This window comes from Aphelocoma coerulescens, chromosome 5 (assembly GCF_041296385.1).
Source record: "Aphelocoma coerulescens isolate FSJ_1873_10779 chromosome 5, UR_Acoe_1.0, whole genome shotgun sequence".
In the NCBI taxonomy this organism is placed as follows: domain Eukaryota; kingdom Metazoa; phylum Chordata; class Aves; order Passeriformes; family Corvidae; genus Aphelocoma; species Aphelocoma coerulescens.
In genome coordinates this window covers 59,918,295-59,939,863 of record NC_091019.1, presented here as the reverse complement: position 1 = coordinate 59,939,863, position 21,569 = coordinate 59,918,295, and the positions used below count along the sequence as shown (strand labels likewise).

The 21,569-nt window shown below is 38.7% G+C and overlaps 1 protein-coding gene across 2 annotated transcripts in view; it reads left to right on the top strand.

Annotated features, from left to right (window-relative positions):
• The window catches only part of JAG2 (jagged canonical Notch ligand 2), a 69,973-nt gene extending 51,489 nt beyond the window's left edge, over positions 1-18,484 (top strand). For both annotated transcript variants that reach the window (XM_069018454.1, XM_069018455.1), the window contains 14 exons: positions 1,884-2,034; positions 2,322-2,486; positions 3,054-3,167; positions 4,168-4,281; positions 4,655-4,768; positions 5,710-5,826; positions 6,484-6,511; positions 7,371-7,456; positions 9,657-9,770; positions 9,949-10,064; positions 11,280-11,525; positions 11,958-12,089; positions 13,112-13,268; positions 16,168-18,484. In XM_069018454.1, the coding sequence (XP_068874555.1) occupies positions 1,884-2,034; positions 2,322-2,486; positions 3,054-3,167; positions 4,168-4,281; positions 4,655-4,768; positions 5,710-5,826; positions 6,484-6,511; positions 7,371-7,456; positions 9,657-9,770; positions 9,949-10,064; positions 11,280-11,525; positions 11,958-12,089; positions 13,112-13,268; positions 16,168-16,640 (2,127 nt within the window). In that variant the 3' untranslated portion in view covers positions 16,641-18,484. The remainder of the gene's footprint in view (positions 1-1,883; positions 2,035-2,321; positions 2,487-3,053; positions 3,168-4,167; positions 4,282-4,654; positions 4,769-5,709; positions 5,827-6,483; positions 6,512-7,370; positions 7,457-9,656; positions 9,771-9,948; positions 10,065-11,279; positions 11,526-11,957; positions 12,090-13,111; positions 13,269-16,167) is intronic.
• The last annotated feature ends 3,085 nt before the right edge of the window (positions 18,485-21,569 follow it).

Sequence of the window (21,569 nt, the reverse complement as noted above, 5' to 3'; positions counted from 1 at the left end):
AGAACTTTCTGTTTGAGATCATTTTAGGAACATGTAGTTCTAGTGCTTAAGGATTCAGATCTGAAATATTGAAGTCTTAGTGAGAATTCCTAAAGTCCTTATTGGTAATGAAGGTACTCCTCTTTCTAGGGAGGACATTAAGCTTTTCAGTGTGAAATTATTTTGCATTAAGTATTCACTTTCTGGCTTTTGCTGATAGTCAAATCCATCTGAATCTTATGCTTAGTATCAGCTGGAGGCATTAGACTAGAATGTTGTTGGATTTGTTCCAGAATTTTTTTGTGGAGGATATTGGAGTGATGTCTCTTAAAGACTGAAGTAAGTTCATTCTATGTCATTTGCATCATTAAAGAAGCAGTGCACTCATTTTATTCAAAATTTAAAAGGTCTGCAGATACCAACCAGTTTAATAAAACTGGTGCAGCACCTAATAGTTCATGAACTGTTCCTGCATAAGGATCATAACTTCAGTGCTCTACTCTGGGCTGATTTATACAATACTGTGTAATTAAAGTTTTAGCAAATGTGCTTGAATAATAGGGGAGAGTTGGCTGCTTGCCTTGTGTGTTGCAGGAAATATCTGCCATTGATTCCAGATGCTAAAGTACCAGCTACTGAACTTGCATTGGGAAGGGGAAATTTACACTAATGGAAGGAAACAAATGGAGACATCTGATAGAGGAGATCCGAGAATCTTTCTCAGACCATAGCTATTCTTTTATAGCTTGCTTTGAATGTTCTGTATGAGAGCACGAAATGGTTTGCTGAAAATTTTTCTGTTGCAGCTGGAATTGTATGTGCTCCTCTGAATTAAGTATCTAACACCATTTGTGTTCCTTCTCCTTTGGCTAGCTTTGCATTTTTCTCCTATTTAGCTACTGAACTGCTAAAAATGGGGATCAAAACCACTATTGGACTTAATTTTATGTCTGTAAAGTTGAAAGCTATCTTTCTCCCAAGAGAGATGTGAAGAAGGAAAAACTGACTTGAGAGAAGAAAAGCAATCCTTAAGAATAACAATTTGGAGGAAAGATACTGTGATGTAAAAATATCCCTTTTGAGGCTGCTTTGTGGATTTTGAGACCAATTTAGGGCATCACGAATCAGTGATCTTGTGTGTCAGTCTAAAGCAGAAAGCAGCAGAATTGTTTTGTCACAGCAATGCCTGTGTTAAAGGTTATATATTATGAAGGCAAGCTTTGAATTTTGCTCTCTGGATCAGATGGTCAGAGTTCAAAATGCATCTCGTGTATCTGTGTGTAAATTGGTGTGGTGATGGTATTTGTGAAAATAAGGCCCTGAGCAGCTGGGTCTAACTAGACCTACTTTGAGCAGGAGGTGGGGAGTAGCTGACCTCTAGAGGTCCCTTCCAAGCTGTGTGGTTTTATAATAAATTCTATGTGTTAATTGAGATGGGAAGAGAATTTGCTCTAGGGGATGGGATTTTGTTCAGGTTCTGTGTATTTTAAGTCTCTTGCAGACACAAAGCTGACAAGTGCACTGGTATTTAACTTGCCTTGTAGCACTTGGTACGTGGGTGTGAAGGACAGAGAAGTAACTTATAATGATCCAGAGAAGTTTGCAGTAAGACATCTCCTAATGGCTTAAGTAATTATTTACTGAGTTACTGTAAATGTGCTTATTCAGCCTCCTGCAAAGGAGTATTTTTTAGCAGTGTCAGAAATGCTGTGTATTAGGGTAGAGTAAAGTAAGCTGAAGTTTCTCTGTCTTGCAGGATGGAATGCAATATTTATGATTCATAAACCTTCTTAAAACTTGAGGTTCCTTGTACATTAGCTTCATCTGCATCTTTGGCAAAGCAGATAATGCTGCTTACTCCTGGGAAATGAAGCAGCTGCTGCTAACTGTGGTCTCTCTTACAGATGGATATTGATTTCTGTGAACCTAACCCTTGCCAGAATGGGGCTAAATGTTATGATCTGGGAGGAGATTATTATTGTGCCTGCCCTGATGACTACGATGGAAAAAATTGTTCTCATCTCAAGGACCACTGCAAGAACAATTCTTGTAAAGGTACCTGCTGTTGTCTATAAATCTGTCTTGATGGTGGTGCATTAAAAAAAAAAAAAGGCATTTTGGGGAATAGTGTAATGCAGAAATGTTTTTATTATATTCTCTTAGACTTCATAAAATAGTGAGGCACTGAGAGGAAATGCTCCTTATTTTTATGAAGAGCTAGATGGTGACTTACAGCTAACATGAAATTGTGATTGGTTTTAATTTTTGTAAAACTTCTTTTAGAACTAAAATCTGGTTGGTGATACAGATCATTAGTCTAAAGACTACACTTCTTTTTTTAGTAATAGACAGCTGTACAATAGAAGTCTTCACTAATGCTACCCAAGAAGGAATCCGTTTCATTTCATCCAATGTTTGTGGGCCTCATGGACGGTGTATTAGTCAGCCAGGAGGGAATTTCACTTGTGCCTGTGACAGAGGTTTTACTGGAACATACTGTCATGAAAGTAAGTAGGAGCTTGTAAAAGATTATTCTTTTTGCTCTAGATTTATTTTAAAGTTAATGTTACAAAGCTTTGTACCATAAAATAAAACATTCAGATTTCAGTAAAGTTGCATAAAGCACTGTTTCAGATGTACTGCTTGAAATTGTTTCTTCTGGTAGCAGTCTTTGTAGTGGTTTACACTTCCTCTGTGAAAGAAAACTGGTTTTAATCCAACTTCGATGTAAATGTGTCTGTACCCACTACCTTTATGTACAGTCTTATGAGTCATGGATTTCTCCAACATGAGAATGATAAAAAAGGGACCAGAACATGTATTGCTGGTCTGAGTGTTTTTTAAACCCCTGGATATTTTTGCTGGGTTAACTTAGTGCTCTGGTTTGACTTGCTACATGAGAGACAATACAGCCAGAAGCCCCACCAGGCTTGAAAACAGATGTTTGAGCTTTTCTTTTGCATGTACAAATGCAGTAATAACTTTGTGCTGCTTTTCCTAGAGACACAAGTGTAGAGCACTCTTCTGAGTAGGTGAAAACAGCCTTGAGCAATAATTGTTGACTTTTGTTGTAGATATCAATGATTGTCTTGGGAAACCTTGCAAGAATGGTGGGACATGTATCGATGAAGTTGATTCATTTAGATGTTTCTGTTCAAGTGGCTGGGAAGGAGAACTGTGTGATACAAGTGAGTACTGCTCAGTGTTGCAGGGCCAAATGATGCACATTTGTTGTAACAGATGGTTGGTATGTACTTAATAATGGGTTAGTTTCTTTGTTCTGTAATTAAGTCTTGTTTGCAGAAGTATTTTCAGAAATAACTTCAGGTAGCTGCTCTAAAAGCCTCAGTGCCTTTAATAAGAGCAGAATCTGATTCTCTGGTATAGTTCAGCATTTATCTCAGGAGGAGAGAACTTTTTGTCCTGGGGATAGGCAAAAGTGTTGGCCAAGCAGTGAAATAGACCTGTTCATGGAAGACACCTCAGAGGAAACTGCAGTAGTTTCTTTTTCTGGTATGAATGAAGCCTCTTCTACAGCATGATGGCAAGGGCTTGCTGAGACTTATTACAGGACATGCATCAATTAAGATGTGAAATACAAACTGAGCAGTTTTTGGCAGCTATTGCTGTCAAAAGAGCTTTTGTGTGGTCTGGATGAAGTTTGTTCTGGAATACTTACGTTCCACCCATTAAAATGTTTGTCTCAAGTGAAAGGAGCTTTCTCTAAAATCCATGTTTGTGAAAGTATGTTTATATGCGTATATGTGATTAAGCCACCTCTGATGGCTGTAACTCTGTGCTTTGAAACATAGAACAGAAGAAGGGAGCCTTAAATGTCTCTTGTTGGTGTCCTGGGTTGGGGCTCCTTTTCAGGACATTGTGGTCCCCACTAGAAAGCTCTTTCTGAAGTTCAGAATACAGCTGTTTGTAAAAACAAAGCAACTTTGGTGCTCTACTGAGAAGCCACACTGTATGGTCCTTCTAAGCTGTCAGAAAGTCACAACTCATGTTGTTCTGTATTAAATCAGAGTATTTTCCATGCATGTATAAAGATAACCTCATAATAATTAGGACTGCTGTCTTCCTAAATAGTACAAAATTTATTTTCTTTTTAAATAAATATTTTCTGTTTTCTCCTGGCCTTGGCTGGGATAGATCATCTAATCTGAATAACTGGTTTTTTTTTAGATTTCAATGACTGTTCTCCTAACCCATGTCACAACGGTGGCCGATGCATTGATTTGGTAAATGACTTCTATTGTGAGTGTAAGAATGACTGGAAAGGCAAAACTTGTCATTCACGTAAGTGTTCCTTGCTTTGATCTTTAGATTACCCAAAGATTTATTTTCTTCTTGTGGTACTGGAGTTCCTGAAATTTAAAACAAAACAATTGCAGTGAAAAAATAGGTGCACTTTCATTACCCCTTCCAGTTTCCCAGTCACAAAATGGAACATTTAAAAAATGCATCCCTTCATGTAGCAAAACAGTTTCATGAGAGATGTCCTTAGAGTCCATTCTTTGGGTTGTTTATTGTAATACAGAAAGTGGAACAATGTGTTTCTGATACTGGTGCATTTAAATACGAAGCCTCCTTAATTTGTGATTAAAAAGTACCTGTTTCTAACATTCAGCCAGACCAATGGCAATTAAAACTGCTCTGTTGTGGTGTGCAGGTGAATACCAGTGTGATGCAAACACTTGCAGTAATGGTGGAACATGCTATGATGATGGAGACACATTCCGCTGCTCGTGTCCTCCAGAGTGGATAGGAAGTACTTGCAACACTGGTAAGCTTTTTAAATTGTCTACAATGAAGTCAGAAGAAGCAGAGAAGTGTTTAAATAATCAGCTGTTTAGTAAAGAGGCACACTGTTCTGGCTGGCTGGTTCAAAGCTGTTCCAGTTGGGTGGTGACTGAAATTTAAGTAATTTCTTCCACTCACCTGACATGATACTGATTTTTAGGAAGCTATTCTCCTCTGGCTGCTTATATGGTCTTTTCCATAGCTTCTCTCCTAAGCAGTTTTAGAAAACTTGGACTTGTGTCTTGACTTCTCTATTAGTGTTTAGAGGCCCTGTGTAAAAGTTTTCCTGGGAACTTAATCCCCTGCTTGGCTTGCAGAGCCATAAGATTTGTGATCATGAGGTGTATGAGCAGGAATGCCCAGGAACAATGAAATGAAGTGGTTCTTCCTGGGGCATTTGCAGGGTTTACTGCCTGTTGTAGGGAACCATTTGTGATTTTTTTTCTTTAGAGACTGAATGTAGTATCTGTGGTGTATCTTTCTGAAAATGAAACTTCCATTTTGATCAGGAAGTCGAATGAAGATAAGTTAGTGCAGTTTTTCTACTTTTTAGATGCAATTGCAGCTTTTAATCAAAAACTGAGATTTAAATACTAATATTTTATTGTGAAGAACACCTCATGGCCTGGGTAACTCAATGCCAAAGTAATAATTTAGCAGTACTTGAAGAATGCTTACACAGATGGGGCAGAAAGGAGGTAATTCTTTTTTAATAAAATTTCAGGTTTGGTTAAATGATTGAATTGGGATGATGGTGAAGGTAGGTGAGAGACTGTTATGTGATGTATTTTAGGAGTTTTTTGACCTCTTTTTAAGTTTTTAACTGTTGGCTTAAATACTGTGTAGGATTGTGATCTTGACACATCCAGATGATAGGGTACTCTTTGTCTTATGGGCTAATAGAGACTTTTTCTGTTTTCAAAGCTAAAAACAGCAGCTGTATTCTAAACCCTTGCATGAATGGTGGAACATGTGTTGGCAGTGGAGACTCCTTCTCGTGCATCTGCAAAGAAGGGTGGGAAGGACGCACATGCACACAGAGTAAGGATTTTCTCCTTTCTTCCCCTGCATCCCCCTGGGATATTGGGAGTGTCTGGCAGAGAGCTGTTAACTGAGACAAAGCAAGTTTATGGGGTTCATGTGCCAAAATATCTGAATCATTCAGAGTGGGAGGTAGGTAAAGAAGACGATGCTCGAGTAATGAATGAAGAGTTTGTCATGCTGCTTTTTGCATCCAGTCTCTGCCAAAATAAGACTCTCAGCCTTCTATAAAAATACAATTTTTGGAAATGTGTGCAGAGCTGAAAAAACTACTCACAGAAATAATAATTTTAATAATGAAAAGTATCTGGAAAGGCAGACAGTGGAGTATAAGCCATTTTCTTTGAGGATAGCAGTTAATTACTTTGACATACCAAGACAATGAATTGGTTAGGTGGAGTAAAGCCTGAAACTTTGATTTCCCCCCTCCCCAGGTGTAACATTGGTAGTGGGAGGGAAGCTCTTAAATTTTTTTACTGTTTTTACTCCGCCTACTGTTGATATAAATGATAATTGAACTTCCTTTGCAAGCGTGGAAGAAAACATTCAGTTCTGTATATTTTTCTTATCAAATATATTGTCTTCTGAACTATAGTGCTGTCTATTAGAAAATAAATTGTGCCCCTATTTACACTAGTCTATATTCTTTTTTTCTAGACACCAATGACTGCAACCCTCATCCATGGTAAGTGCACAAACTCCAGTCCTGTACCTATTGTGAAAATAAAAATAAGCACAGTAATATGGATTTACATTACAGATTAGAACTATTTTTACTCTAAAATAATTGAAGCCAGCCTCTGTAAAATATCTTACAACCATTTTTTTTTTTGCTATGCCTTATCTATTCCTTGACAGTGACAAAGATTACAAAACAATCCTGAGTTGATTCATGTATAACCAAGTAAAAGTATTTTAGTGTCGTCTCCATGGTGGAACTGATTAGTAAATTACAGTGATATGAAGTGAATCACATATGATGACATTTGAAGTATTTGTAATTGGATAGGATAAAAAATGAGAAATCAAAACCTGTTTGTTTACAGTAAATAATTTTAAATAATATAAAAATGTCCTGTTGGACCAATTACTATGTATAAACGTGTTTAAAAACAAAACTGAATTTTGGAAGATAAAATGGGAATATTTTAAATATAGAGATTGATATTTATGGTTGAAGGGGAAAAAACTGATGTGTGGATGAAACAATCTACCTTATTATCTTTCTCAGTTGTCCACTCTGATGCCATAATTCATGCTTCATGTATTAAAAAAAGAACCAAACTTGGGCTTTCTTTGTGTTCACTTGAAAGTGCTGTTCCACCTCTGAGTTCTGTGAATGCACTTCCTCATGCACCCGTAGGATGTTGCTGTTTTAACCTCTGACTTGCTAAGCAATAATGATATTTATCTATCATTACATTTTCTCTATTGATAGGAATAAATTGTCCCCCTGAAGAGCAGCAGAAGCTTTAATTATCAAAGCTTTAATTGAATTTAAATGAAACAATGTAGGCTTGTTAACTAGACTTTTTTGTTTACAGTTACAACGGAGGGATCTGTGTTGATGGAGTGAACTGGTTCCGATGTGAATGCGCCCCTGGCTTTGCTGGTCCTGACTGCAGAATTAGTAAGTACCTGCATGGGTAGAGACCTGGATGGGTGTACCACTGCACAAATTGGAAAGAGCACCTGATGACTCTTTTTACATTAGCTCAGCTGAATTCTAAATAATGAAGCAGAAGCCACCTGTTAGCTAGGTACTGATACCTTGTAAATAATGGCAGGTTGGGGTCTGTTACTCATTTCATTAAATGGCACTGAAGTGAGTTGGCTTTTAAATCATGCTTAAAGACTTCATTGCTGGCTTTTCTTGGATAATTCTGACATTTCTGTGGTGCTGGCTTCATAGAAGCTTAAGTTTTAAATATTTCTGTTGATAAACATCTTGTTGGTAAAGATGACATATCTGTATGTGTTTTACTGAACATTAGAAACCAAAATCCCCAGAGACATTGCAAATGGAAACAAAAACGTTGTGAGTGTAGTGCTGGCATGTGAATAACAGAAGTATGATAAAGGTCTTCCAAAGCTAGAAAACAAACTTGTTACACTGCAATTGTTCTGAAGGATAGAGGCTGAAAAGAAGGGAGAAAAACAGACCCTAAAACTCTGTTGAAGTGTTGTGGAACAATCTGGTGGGGGGAGTTTTGTTGTTTGGTTGGTTTTTTGGGTTGTTTTGTTTTTGTCTTTTCAATGGAATTTTACCATTTTGACTTGAATGGATATATACTTTAGTTTTACTTTCTGCTTTGGAAGATCAGACTTCCAATCTTCTGTAGCCTCAAGGCTTTTGGGCTTGGTCCTTCCACTCCATCAGTATGGTGATGTGCTTTCAAGTTGAGACTTCAGCCTCATTCTGGCATAGAGAAGACAAGCCAGCAGCTCTGGTTGGAGGGCAGCTGCAGCCCTTGTGGAAGCATCAGCTCAGCGGTGTCTCGATACAGAACCAGGGATGGCAGATCATTGTGTGTCTAGATCCAGATACCCAGAAAGGGATATTGAATTCTCCTTGGCTGCTCCTCTTCCCCTTAAGGCTAGGATGTCACAAATACAAATACTGTGCATTTGTAATGGAGCTGCAGACATTTTTTACTTGTTTAGACTGGTCTAGATGGAAGGAGTAGCTGACAAAAACACCTTTTATGGCTAATGCAGAAACAGAGTTAAGTCACCTTTTTCAGCATACAGAGGCTGAAGAATCTTAAATCTATATAGCTTGAAGACAGGAGGAAAGAGTAGTTAAACCCTGTTGAAGTTTAGATCTTGTGTATTTGCTTAAAACTTCATCTTAGTGCACTTTTGAAGGAAGCAACAATTGGGTTGTTTTCCATTGCCTACATGTGCAACTGTCTCACTACTGCCATTTATTGTGTTCACTTTCAAAGTCCTGTACTTTAAACTGAGCTGATGCTGTGTATGACACAAGAACTGGTGTGTAAACAGTTTTTGAGGGGTTGGAAAGGGCATTTATATTCAGTGGAAGGAAACCTTTCAAAAGATGCTTTGGAAGAGAAAGGTTCTGGTTGAAGATGAAGCAGTTGGTGCTTATGGCTCACAACTTGAAAAGTTGGTTTCTGTTGCATAAATCAGTATTGGTCACTTCTCCAGAATAACAAATGGCACGTTGCTGTCCCTCTGAATGGATCATGCTTCCGTGCCTTTTTCCATTGGCTTCTGTGGCTAAGACTCTGCATCTTTGAAGGGTTTAAGAGGTTTCTGTGCTAAGTGTCTGTGTACTAAATTAATCTATCCACTATTTGAAGGTTATTAATGTTCAGCAAATGTGTGTTACAAAGTAAACTGTTATTGTTCTGCCTTATGGTCATTTGTATTGCAGTAAATCACTTTTTTGAGCATTGTTGAGCAAGTTCATTGTTCAGCTCCTGCACTTGATAACTTCATGAAAGCACATGCTCTTGTATGAAGCCTAAATGTCTGAGATCAGTGCCAGAACAGGATGTGGGACTTGTTCTGTAGCTGAATGTGGAGAAGGCATTAACACCTTCAGCTGTCCAACACCTCTGCTCTGAGATGAGTCAGCATATGACTGCTATTTTGATTACCAGAACTTCAATTAGGGTGCAATTACAAGAAATCTATTACAGGTTATTGCTGAAATGGCAGAACTGTTTAATTACAAGATTAATTCTGAAGCCACACTGTCCTTGCTTTAAAGAAAGGAGGTATTGTTAGATTACACCTCAGTAAATTATTAATTACAATATTTTGTGTCCTTGTCACTGATTTTTACCTTTTTTTCTGTCCAGATATTGATGAATGCCAGTCTTCTCCTTGTGGATATGGAGCCACCTGTATAGATGAAATAAATGGATACCGATGCACTTGTCCCCCTGGAAGAATTGGTCCTAGATGCCAAGAAGGTATTCCTATATCTGCTATCAACCTTTACCCAAAAAACAATAGGGCACAATGTAGCCCGTATCAAGTTTATGTACAGCAGTCTGATATGTAAGGAAGAGTAGCTAATATTTTTAATTTAAATTTGTATAGTATTTATAACTTGAAGAGGTGAAGTGTCTGACTTTTTTTCCCCCTTAGTGATTGGAATTGGAAAGCCTTGCCAGCTTAAAGGAATGACCTTTCCCCATGGCAGCCGGTGGGAACAGGAGTGCAACAGCTGCCACTGTTTGGATGGACGTATTGACTGCACCAAGGTAGGCATTTTGGCCTATCTTCTTAAATTCCTGTGGCTGGAGCAAACTCATTGTTCTTCATGCACAAGTTAGTCTTTGTCTCCTCTAAATTTCCTTTGTTTAAAAAATATTTTTTAAAAAGTGGCTTCCTGTAAAAGTACTTATGGATTGTCTTTATAATCATAAGCTACTGCCCTGCTCCCTACCTGCTAGAACAGGCTCTCTAGACCACTTGTTGCAGAAAATGAAATGTGAGTTGGCATAGAGTAAAGGGTAAATAAATCACACTGCTGAAGCTTTGAAAACACAGTTTTAGAGCTCCTAATTTTGTGAAATTAGGATGTGTAGGAAGAAGTTTTTTCAGTGGGTATTTTTGTATTGTCCTTCAGCAGCTTTATGAATTGACAGATTTCAATCTTTGTATATATTATGGACTAGATCCTGGTGGTTTTGTGACTGAGGAAAAGCAAGACCTCAATGCAGATGGAACATGTGCTGTAAATGCAACTCATCCATGTGTGGTATTTGGTTTCTTCCATGTGTAATGGCACAACTGCACTTTCTTGCTGACAATTGTGCTTTAAGAAATCTCTAAGTTCCTGTACCAATAGCTGTAGAGTGCTATGCAGGATCTTAAAGGCTACATGGAATTGTAGAACATCCTGAATTGGAAAGGGCCCACAAGGATCATCCAAGTCCAGCTCCTGGAATGGAGCTGTATTTGGAAACTTGCTGCACCCCAGTAATTTGTGGGTACCAGCAAACTGTTTTCTTCTGGGAGCATGGTTGGAGTGGCTGTGCTTATCACCAGTGTGCATCAGCTCTTAACATATTCAGCATTCTCTGGCAGGGGTCTCAGTGTAAATATTGAAGAAGTTAATCTTTGTGGGGATACTACTTTCTAGATTAGAGACACCTAGAGGACTAGATTAAAATAAATGCTTAAACTTTGGTATAACTCAGTTATGTGGGACAAATTCATAAACTTCTAAGGAGATGTGCCCAGTTAGTGGTTCCTTGGATTATCTTTGCACAGTTTTTTACTCTTCTGTCTGCACAAAATGTCCTCATTTTGTGGAAGAGCAGCTCCATCTGCTACTAAGACTACAGCAGTATCAAAACACAGATATTTTGCAGGCAGCAGTAGCTCATGACCATCCTATGTGAATTGCTTATTTTGATTTGATGTGTAAGAGCAGCTACCTGCAACAGTGCTTTGTTCTTTTTAATTTCTAGGTGTGGTGTGGAAAAAAGCCTTGTCTGTTACACAAATACTGGGATAATTCAAATAACCAGTGTCCCATGGGTCAAGAATGCCAGGAAAAGTACATGCAATGCTTTCAGCCACCGTGCACGGACTGGGGAGAATGCAGTGCCTCTGAACCTCTGCCTACCAATATCAAGTGTCTGCCTAATTCTGGGTACTTGGACAATGACTGTGCTAGAATTACTTTAATTTTTAATGGAGACAAAGTCCCCCAGGTGAGAATGGAATTATTAATGAAGTGTGGCACTATATGTAGGGATCTATTCTATGTCACAGCATGCAAGATTAAGGTTTCTAGTATGACTCCTTGCTATTAGAAGCTTGCAAATTTTATTACTGGACTCCTCTGTTGCTTTTAATTGTGCTTTGTCTAAAGGGTGAGGCAAAATTAGGGTTTGTACTGAATATTTTATTTTCTTGAGTCTTGAAGAACTATTTACACTTCAAGATGGGCTCAGACTGTACTAACATATAATCATGCAAGCTCAGTTTTTTGTCTTTCATTCCAAAACCCTGTTCTTCACTTTTCTGCCCTTTCTTGCTGCCTTCATCAGTTCTTAGCAACTGCTAGAACTCTGAAGATCCTTATTTTTACATGCTATTTTTTACTTGAACTAAAATTACACAATCTCCTTTGCTTCTAACAGGGCACTACAACAGAAAATATCTGTTCTGAAATCCGATATTTACCAGCTACTAGGACTGTTTCTAGGGACAGAACTCTGATAATATTATGTGATCCATCTTACTCCACAGAGAACGCAGTGGAAGTTGCTATTGTAAGTATGAGACTTGTGTGTGTGTGTGTGTGTGTATATATATATAAATGTATTTTCTTATTAGTTTTTCTGGGGAAGAAGTTGTTCAAGCTTGTTTCACTTGAATGCAGGTGGAGCAATCTGTGGCTTAGTCTTGTCTGCAAAGCAATTTTGTGATCTCACAATTTCCTACACTGCCAGAGAGCTGAAACTGCAGGTTTTGTTAATGACAGACAGCTACTACAGCCTCATGATAAATTACTCTAAAGACTAGTTCAGCCCAAATTAGTGAACGGGTGCCTACTTGTTCTGTCAGAAATCTGGAGCTATTGACCTTCTCAGTAAGGAGATAGGGTTACAGGTGGCTGGATTGCTCTCATGAAGAGGTTTCTGCTGTGCATTTAGAGTATGGCTGCTTCAGGGAATTCTTTACATATAAGGTACTAAGTGAGAAGTGGAAGAAGGTGCAAGTTGAGTAAATAAAAGTAACTATTGCCCTAATGAGCTAAAGACTTGCTTTGGATGCATTTACAGCTCAATCACGTGATGCTTGTGTATAGCTTAGTTTTCAAGCAAGAGTTAATTTTCATGGTAAATGGTTATCCAGGCAGAAGCTGGACTGTCTGTCTCGACTAGTGCTGTAAAGAGCATGCTGAGCCACAATGGGAGCAAAGTGTAGGGTATAAATAGAGCAGACTGTTATTAGTCCAAGCTTCTATCTAGATAATCCACATCTTGAACTGCTCCAAACTATGACTAAGTTTAGCTCATCAATTTAAGTAACATGGAAGTCACTGCCTTTCCTTTGAGGTATGCTAAATTAACAAGTAGGTGTGCTACCCACCAAGTCTGACACTGCATCTGCAGTTGGGGTAGAGCCAGCCATGCTGTTGCTGTGGTAAGCTTTTAGAGAACTGTTTGTAGCTACTGTCAAACAAATTCAACTGAGTGAACTCAATTAAGATGTCGCTGGATTTAAAAAGTACATTTCCATGGTTAGGTGAGTGCAATAACTTCTTGTTTTCCCCTGTCACTCCATTTAGTCCTTTGTCCCACACCGAGATGAACAAGATAACAGCCTCATTCAGAATGCTGCTAATACAATAGTGAATGCCATCACCAAGCGACAGAACAGCACGGTTATGTTGGCAGTAACTGAAGTCAAAGTTGAGACCATCGTTGTTGGGAATTCATCATCAGGTAAGGTTCCAATGCACACCTCCTCTGTTGTGTTTTCTGTTCCCCTGCTGTCAGGCTTCTCATATCTTTCTTTACACACTGGAGAAAATGATCCACCAGATTATGTCTTTAGTTGCTGTTACTAACTGAAGAGAAAGCGGCTTTGAAATCAAGATTCTGTGCTTGTGTGCTAGTTTAAACTTAACCTCATCCCTAATGTGATGTACCCAGATACTCTTGCCATAGTTTTGGCTCTGACTTCCAGCCCAGCTCTCCAGTCTAAGCACACCTTTCACAAGATCAGGAGCTGTTCTCATGTGCAGTTCCAATCCTGTCTAATTCTCCTACATTAACCTTAAGCCAACCTCAGCCCTTGATGCTGCTGCACTGAGGCTGTGAGGAAATGAAAATATGGGGAGAGGGAAGGTGTGGTGTGATACCAATCTCTTCTGAAGTGCATGTGTGCTATTTATTTACCTTAACAAGAGTTAAAGTTGTCTAGTTTCTTCCAATACTTGGCCATGATTACGTAAAACTCCACTCTCTTCTTCAACATGTGTTTCTCACTAGTGCACAGCTGGCTTAAAATGTAGTGTTTGTTCCTCTTAAAGAGGATATAGTGTGATTGGAGACCTTTATCTCTGAATGCTGGCTCTCCAAAAGCTGTGCCAAAGTAAGCTATTGAAGATTTTGCATGCCTGTGTTCCTGCCTGGGGGAGGCAGGAGACAGGCTTGTGGAAGACCGCTGGTAGGCTCAAGTTCAACTAAGCCCCAGAGTGAAAATCTTACAATGGTAGGAGGCTCTCCCAGCTTTTTCCTAGGCCTCCCCAACATAATCTTCTGGAAGATCTTCCACCCATAGTCCAAACAATTAGCAGATTGCCTGGTTCCACTTCCCTTGCATTTTCCTTCTAGGAAATGCCTTTCATCTGTTAAAGTCTTGGCAAATGTGCTGTTTCCTCAGCTCTCCTGAAGGAGTGTGCCTGCTTTGTGCTTGCCTTGAACAGCAGTTGTGTAGAAGATAAGGAATCAGGCTGGGGTTTTCACATACCTCAGCCTCTGGTTTTTCTGATTGCATATTAAATTCTAAGGCTAAAGGGATGCAGATTATTTTGCCTCCCACCTCAATAAGATTTAAAGATTCTCCTAAAATAGTGGATTAATTTAGGTTCTCTTGCAAAATGATCTCCAGACTCATCATTTTAATATGGATGCTCAGTATGGACCAATGGCCCCTAGTTCTTTAAACTGAGTTGTTACAAGGCAAACTGTAACCTGGACACTCACGTTTTTTTATTTGGTTTGCTTTATTGCTACCCCTTAATTGGGTGAGGTGGGTGGAACCTATCAGAAAATGTGGTGTAAAGCCCTCTGCATTGAGAATCTGATTTCTGTGGGATGCTCAAGTGTCTGGGTGGAGACGATCATTTAGATGCTTCATTGATTTCCTCAAGCTTTACGAAAAAGTAGTCTGAATTTGGAATCTGTATGCCAAAAATTCTGTATAAAGAACCTGTTACTAAGTAAACTTGGATCCATGGTCATATGATGAAATAATAGCTGTGATAGCAGTGAGAATGCGAGCTTTGTATCTAATCTTGGAGAAGCTGTTATGAAGAGCTCCTTTTTCTTTGAAGTATTTCCCCCCTTCATGATTTAATGTTAGGTTGCTTATGAAAAATCAGGAGAGAATAGCAGTTGCTCATGTGAGTGCAATCCTTCCCTGAACTGTTAAAATACAATTTTGAGATCCCTTGAGGCCAACAGTGTTGGCAGTTTACTCACCCTCCTTCACCAAAAGGAAATGTTTGAGAATGTGTAACATTCCACATAAGAATGTGCTCAGAAGACACTTGAACGTTGGAGCAAACGACTGTGGTGTCAAAACATTGGTTGTTTTTGTATAGTCATTTCCAGGTTATTCTGTAAGCAGATGTCTTAAAACTGCTGAGGGAGTTTATGTTTGGATCAGGCATTAGAGTGGTGGGTTGACAGCATTTGTCTACAGAGCGGTTGAACAATTATGTTACTCTCTAAAAAAACAAAGCACCTCATTTTCTGTTGCCTCTTCATGTGTGAACTTTTGCTTATCAAGAAGAATAGAAGAAAGTTGTTATTCTCTCCTAGCTGTACAGCTCTTGAGGAAGGGGAGAAGAAGGAGTCCAAAATTTTCAGAAATATTTTCCTAGAGAAATGATCTGTGTCTGTGTGGCTGGGAGAAGACTGTAGTGAGGTTTGCATTGGGAGTGTGGAGAAAAGCAGTTGCCGCAACAACTTTTGTTTGTTCATTGAGTGGTGAAAACTCTTCTCTCCAGGGACAATATTTTGGTATTTCATCCTGAGGTAGAACAGGAACATGCTGAAGAATGCATGATCAATTTGGTTAAGTAGCTCTAACCTGAATGTTTTTGGAGATCATTGATGAAGAAATGTCTATAGACATTGATGGTAAAGGACTGTTCTTTCTGATGATAAATGCAGGATGTATTTGTGGTGCAAGTGCCAGTACTTCTAGAGCAACTTAAAGGCACAGTACTCCACTGCCTGCCTCCTGCTAGGATAAGGTTTTTCTTAGGAGTGATTACTCAGGTTTTCTGGGCCAACTTTGCTTAGATGCTTGAGAAAGATGCTACTTAATAAAACCAGTTTGTCTGTTGGAGGGGGGAAAAAAGACCTCAAATGGCGCTTTCCTCCCTCATCATTAATCACATAAAACTAAACTAGTAAAGAGCACTTCCAGAGGGACCTGGTGCGTTCAGGCAGTTGTTATTGTGCTATAAAGACATCTTGCTTCCTTTCTCCTAAAAATGGTTCAGGGGATCACCTGTAGTTGAGTATGAATACTTTCCTTGCAAATGTCCAGCGCTATATATCTTGTTCTGTTAACTCAAGACTTTATTTCTTTCCATTTGCCCTCTAGATTATTTGGTTCCAATTCTTTGTGCGGTATTTAGCATTGTGTGGCTGACTTGTATAATCATCTGCGTGTGGTGGACTCGGAAGAGAAGAAAAGAGAGAGAGAGAAGCCGTCCTCCCAGAGAAGAGGGTGCCAATAACCAGTGGGCACCTTTAAATCCCATAAGAAATCCTATAGACAGATCTTACAGTAACAAAGACATTCGTTATGAATGCAAAAACTTCATATCTCCTCAAAAGAGAACTTGTGATGCAGTAGAGGAGTATGTAGAGTATGAGGAAGAGGAGGATGAAGAGGAGGAAAGAGATGAGGAAATGGACAAATTCCTCTCTCACAAACTCGCAAAGCCTTTGCCGACAAAGGTGTCTGACACATCAGAGAGCAGTCCAGTAAAGAAATCCCATCAAATAGGCAAAATGGACAACAGATCTGTAAAAAATGTGAATGCATCAAACTTTGAAGGCAGTAGAGACTAACCTGTATTTGGGATGTAGGCAGACTGCGCCTGCGCTTGCTGGGGAGGGGAAAAATTGACATCTCCACTTTGCATCAAGGACTAAAAATATCTGGAGTCAAATGTTCATAGTTTCTTTATTTTGCGTAAAAAAAATAAATAAAAATAATAAATAAAATTTATTTTGTTTCTTTAGCCTTGTATAAATTATTCAATGACTGTCAGATGAAAAAAAAATGAGTAATCTTTGATAGTTGCTATTTTTGTAAAGTTTACTTATAATACACTCGCTGTGTGGCAGAGGAGAGGTTGTATTTTCAATATGTGTAAAGTTTATTACAAAAGACTGTACACTGTTTACAGAATGTATTTCTTTTTATTACTTGCTCTAATTTAATGGTGGCTTTAAAACCTCCTGGTTGAGGAAATTGTGTGAACTTTAAACTGCTTTCTTGACTTTGAATCTCTATTAATGGCAGCTCACTGCACTTGTTACGTTAGTAGCTTCTGTAAGATTTTTTCCAAATTTGCCTTACACACTTTGTAATAGGAACAAAAAAAAAAAATTATAGAGATCTTTCAACTGTGGTTTAAAAGTGGCCTTTTTATTTCTGTTTAATTACTTTAGAATTGCAGTATTGAAGCATGTGACAAGTGCCTTGAGATTAAACTTTTTCTATAGCAACTGTCAAAGACTGCCATATCAATATAGTAAAATTGTGAGAACTCTAGGTTCCCCAACTGACACAGTTTATTTTCTAATAGTGAAAGTGCTTTTGTGTAAATATGTACATATTAAATGAATCACTCTGTATATTTGATTTAATAAGTTAAATATTTTGGTCTTTTTTTTTTTTTTTTTTTACATGTCATTCCTTTTAATTTATGTTGCAGAAAAGGAGGTTCTATGGCAGTTTATAAGACTTTTTTTGGTATTATGTCCAGATTAGAAAATGATGTTAATACAATCAATGTTAGGAATCTGTTGGTCATTTGTATTTACATAGGAACATAACCACTTACGTGTAAATAGATCCAGAAATGTTTGTTTATCCCCATGTTCAGCCCATCTCAAGAACACTAACGGGTGCATCTACTGTACAGTACCAACATAGAGAGGCATTGTTTTTTCTTTTGTGAATATGTTAATTACATGTGGTATTACTTTTTTTTTTGCGTTTAAATACAGGCCTAATGAAGGGAACAATATTTTCCTCAATCTTGTTTCTGTTGTGCTTTATTCATCTTTCGCTCTAAAGGGAAAAGGCTGGCAAGCTCAGAGGATGGGAGTACCTCAGTAGAAATTGGTTAAATGTTGTGGAAAGCTTATGCTTTTTTTTTTTTTTTTTTTAAGGCTTTTATTATTGCTGTTAACTGGGCAGACTATAAGTTTATTTTAATTACTGAAGAAGCATAACACTACGTACACCTAGTTACCCTACCACTGAGAGGAACGGATGTCTGAGAGTGTAAACTCTGGCCCACGAGCAATGTAAACATGAATGTTTTGAAACCAGTTACTTTATACAGGAATGCAGGATTTGCTTTGCAGGATCATCTGTTTTAGTACATTTTTTTGACATGTTCTTAAAAAAAAAACCTTTCAGAAAAGAAACTATTTATTAAAGCATTTTATAATGATGTTTGTTGTAACTTTTTTACTTGTGCTAAATATTCAAAACTTATTTTGATAACCTGGTTAGGAGTTAGTTTAGAAAAGGGTACTATCCTTCTCATGTTCCCCACTATAATCCTGAGTATTTAAACCAAAAACACTTTTTTTCTGCTACTCTTGTAACTTTTTGTACTGTAATGCTGCTGTCTTCCATAATCTAATAAAATGATTCCCTCATTGTGTGTAAGATACTTCAGATCGTTGTTTGCTTTCTAAGCTCTTGCAGCTCGGATGTGAGCAGGCTAAACAGAGGAGGAGTGAAAGTCCTGGTTTAATTCCCGGTACTTCCCGTAACCCGAGCTCGGCAGCCTTGTCCCGCGCCCACGGCCGTGCCACTGCCAGCCTGCGGAGGAGGTGCTGTCCACATGTGCCTTAGAGACACCTCTAGCTCCCAAACTGGAGCTCTCCCTGCAAAGCACCAGGGCTGTGTTCAGCTGCCAGGACCGGAGGGTCTGTGTGGGTCCCGTCCAGCTCGGGATATTCTGTGATTGTGTGCTCCATGCTCATGCTTTGCAGTGGTCTTCTCTCTGGCTGCTCAGTGGAGCCTTGTCTGAGCAGAGTTTGCTTCCTTGGGTAAGAAGAGGGCTGGCTGAGCATGCAGGGGCCCGAGGAGCTATCCTTGCCCAATTGAGTTGGATTTTGAAGTAATATCTTTCTCTGTGCTGCAGCCCTTCAGATCTTTTGCATGACATGCTCCAATCTCAGTTCAGAAGGTCTATGCCTGTTTCTGTAACTGTTCCTTTGTAAAGGATATTTTATGTAGTAAAATATGGATTCCTGTGAAATAATATGGAATATAAAAGTTGATTTTTTTCCTGGTAGTTATCAGCCTATGAGGCAGAATTCTAGATTCTAGCAGAGCTTTTATTCCAGTCATCATATAGCTACTTTTTATTGCTTTTCTTGGAGTATTTGCTGTCTTTATCTTGATAGAAACAGCTCTCAGCTAAGTCAGTTCTCAAAATCAAATTCTTATGTTTCTCAAAAGGAGAAATAATAGATTTATATACATACGGAATAAGGTCCGTATGTTCTGTCATGTAGCCATGAGCTGGCTCACTGCTCCCAAAGGTGCTAATTCTGCTTCTTCCCAGTACTGAAGTAGCATGTAAAATAAAGGGGGTGCAACAGTGGTCATCACCCACTGTTCTAAGCAAAGGGTCTGGTCCCATGTCCAGGACTCATTCCTGTGGATTCACAAAACCACCACAGGCAAATGTTCCATTTTGTAGTGCTCTTTCCTTGCCAAAACCAAGAATTATTTGATGCCTCCTTCATGCGATAGGTGAGTTATGTACACTGAGATACGTGAAACAAGATGAATAAGATCAGGAGGATAAACAAAAAGTTAACTTTCTGACTTCCACAAATTAACCTTGATTGATTTATGCAGATTTTATATGCTGCTTGTAAATTACTTGTATGTCTCCACATGCCTTATCTCACCTTATTCAGTAATTTTGTTTCCTCTTGATTTCTTTTTACAGGAGATGTTGAACTCTTACATCTCGACTTCATGCTGATATACATGTGCTAAGCATTATGGTGCTGCCAGAATCCTCTCTGTTACACAAACTACATAATGAGGCAAACTAATAAATGGGCTCTTGTGATCTTTCTAAGCAATGAGTAGTTCTGGGTTAATTTTTCTTGTCTGATGCTCTTTCCAAGACCTGATGTTAACCTGAAACACCTGCTGAGCTCAACTTTTTTTTGGCCATTTGCTGTTGTCTGGTTTGTTCTCCAGCAGGCCACGTAATTATTCCTCTTCACATCAGACTGTGCTTGGATGGAAAGTTAACGTATCCAGCAAAATAACTCACTCTGCCCATACATTTTCAAGCACAAGCTAAGGGTTGAAAGGCATTTCAGTCACTGCCTTGAGAGCTGCAGAGGACACTAGTTGCAGTTCTAGTTGTGAGGAAACTTGGACAATAGGGATGGGGTTAGTGTGTAACAAACTTGCCCAGGAATTTGTGTTAGAGGTACGATATGTGAGACTGAATTGAAGTGCCTCATTGTTCTTGAGTGCTGGTGGGCTGTCCTAGTGCTTTGGCTACACTGGAGAAAGGATGAGCCTGAAGAATTCAAGTAGCCTGTGAGCTGTCCTGGGCAGTTGGCATCCCTTAGGCAGTCTAGCAGTGACCTTTGGAGGAGGTCCTTGTGGGTAAGGGGGTAGAGGTTGTCTTTGTTCTTCCTCCATTCTCAGCGTCAAAGTAGGTGCTTGTATCGCTCTTAGAATACTGCTCTCGCTGTGAAAAAATTATGTGACTCTCAGACTCTGTTCAGTGCTGCAAAGCACTCTCTGACTAGCCCTGTGTCCTTATTTCATCACAGGTGGTAGAATAAAGAATGGGCTTATAAAACAGTAAAGGAACAAAAGGTCCCCTTGAGAATGAGAGATGATTAAATCCTTCCCAAGTTCATCCTTGTTTCTGTATGAATATGTGGAACTTTTTGCTTTTGCTATGTATACATTATGCTATGTTTTTTCAGAGTGACAGGGACTTAGTGCAAAAATATCTCTTCTTCAACCACTTGGTCGTAAACATGTGCTTGCAATCAAAAGTTTATAGATGAATGCCATAGGTAATATTCCTAGGTAGGAAGTCCTTTTTTTTCATGAGAATCATTAAGTTTCACAGTTCATTGGGTCACCTTTTCCCTTGCAAAAGCTAGATTGCATCCCTCTAGGAAATCTAGATGGTTTAAATGAATCTCCTTTTTATATTGTATTTACAATTTCTAGAGCAAGAAGAAACAGACAATCTATAAGGCAGTGTGCATTACAAATGAGCTGAACAGGGACCCACCTGTCCTGCTTCAAAGTGAATAATCTGGGGGGTTTTTGCAGACAATCAGCATGATTTCATTGAAATCTTTCTCAAAGGGCACTTTGGGCTATCTTTATGAAAGGAGTACATAAATCAGCAATCTTGAAGGACCAATGAGCTAGTCTTTGGAAGCTCAGAAGAAAAGCTCTATTTAATTTTTTTCCCTGGCAACAAAGCTGCTTCAATTTTTTTTCTAGATGGGAAAAAAAATCTTGGAGAATATTTGCAATATTTAAGAGATGTTACAGTTTTGCTCATATTAATGTACTCAATCCATATTACTCTTTATAACCACGGAGACACAAGGAATGAATGTGTGCTTTGCTGAAGTTAAACTAAGATTTCTTGTTTCCAGTGGTGGATAAGGCAGAAGGATTACTTTGCATGTGTAAATGTGACACCCTGTAAGGATGCAAGACTGTGAATAGGGAGGCACAATGTT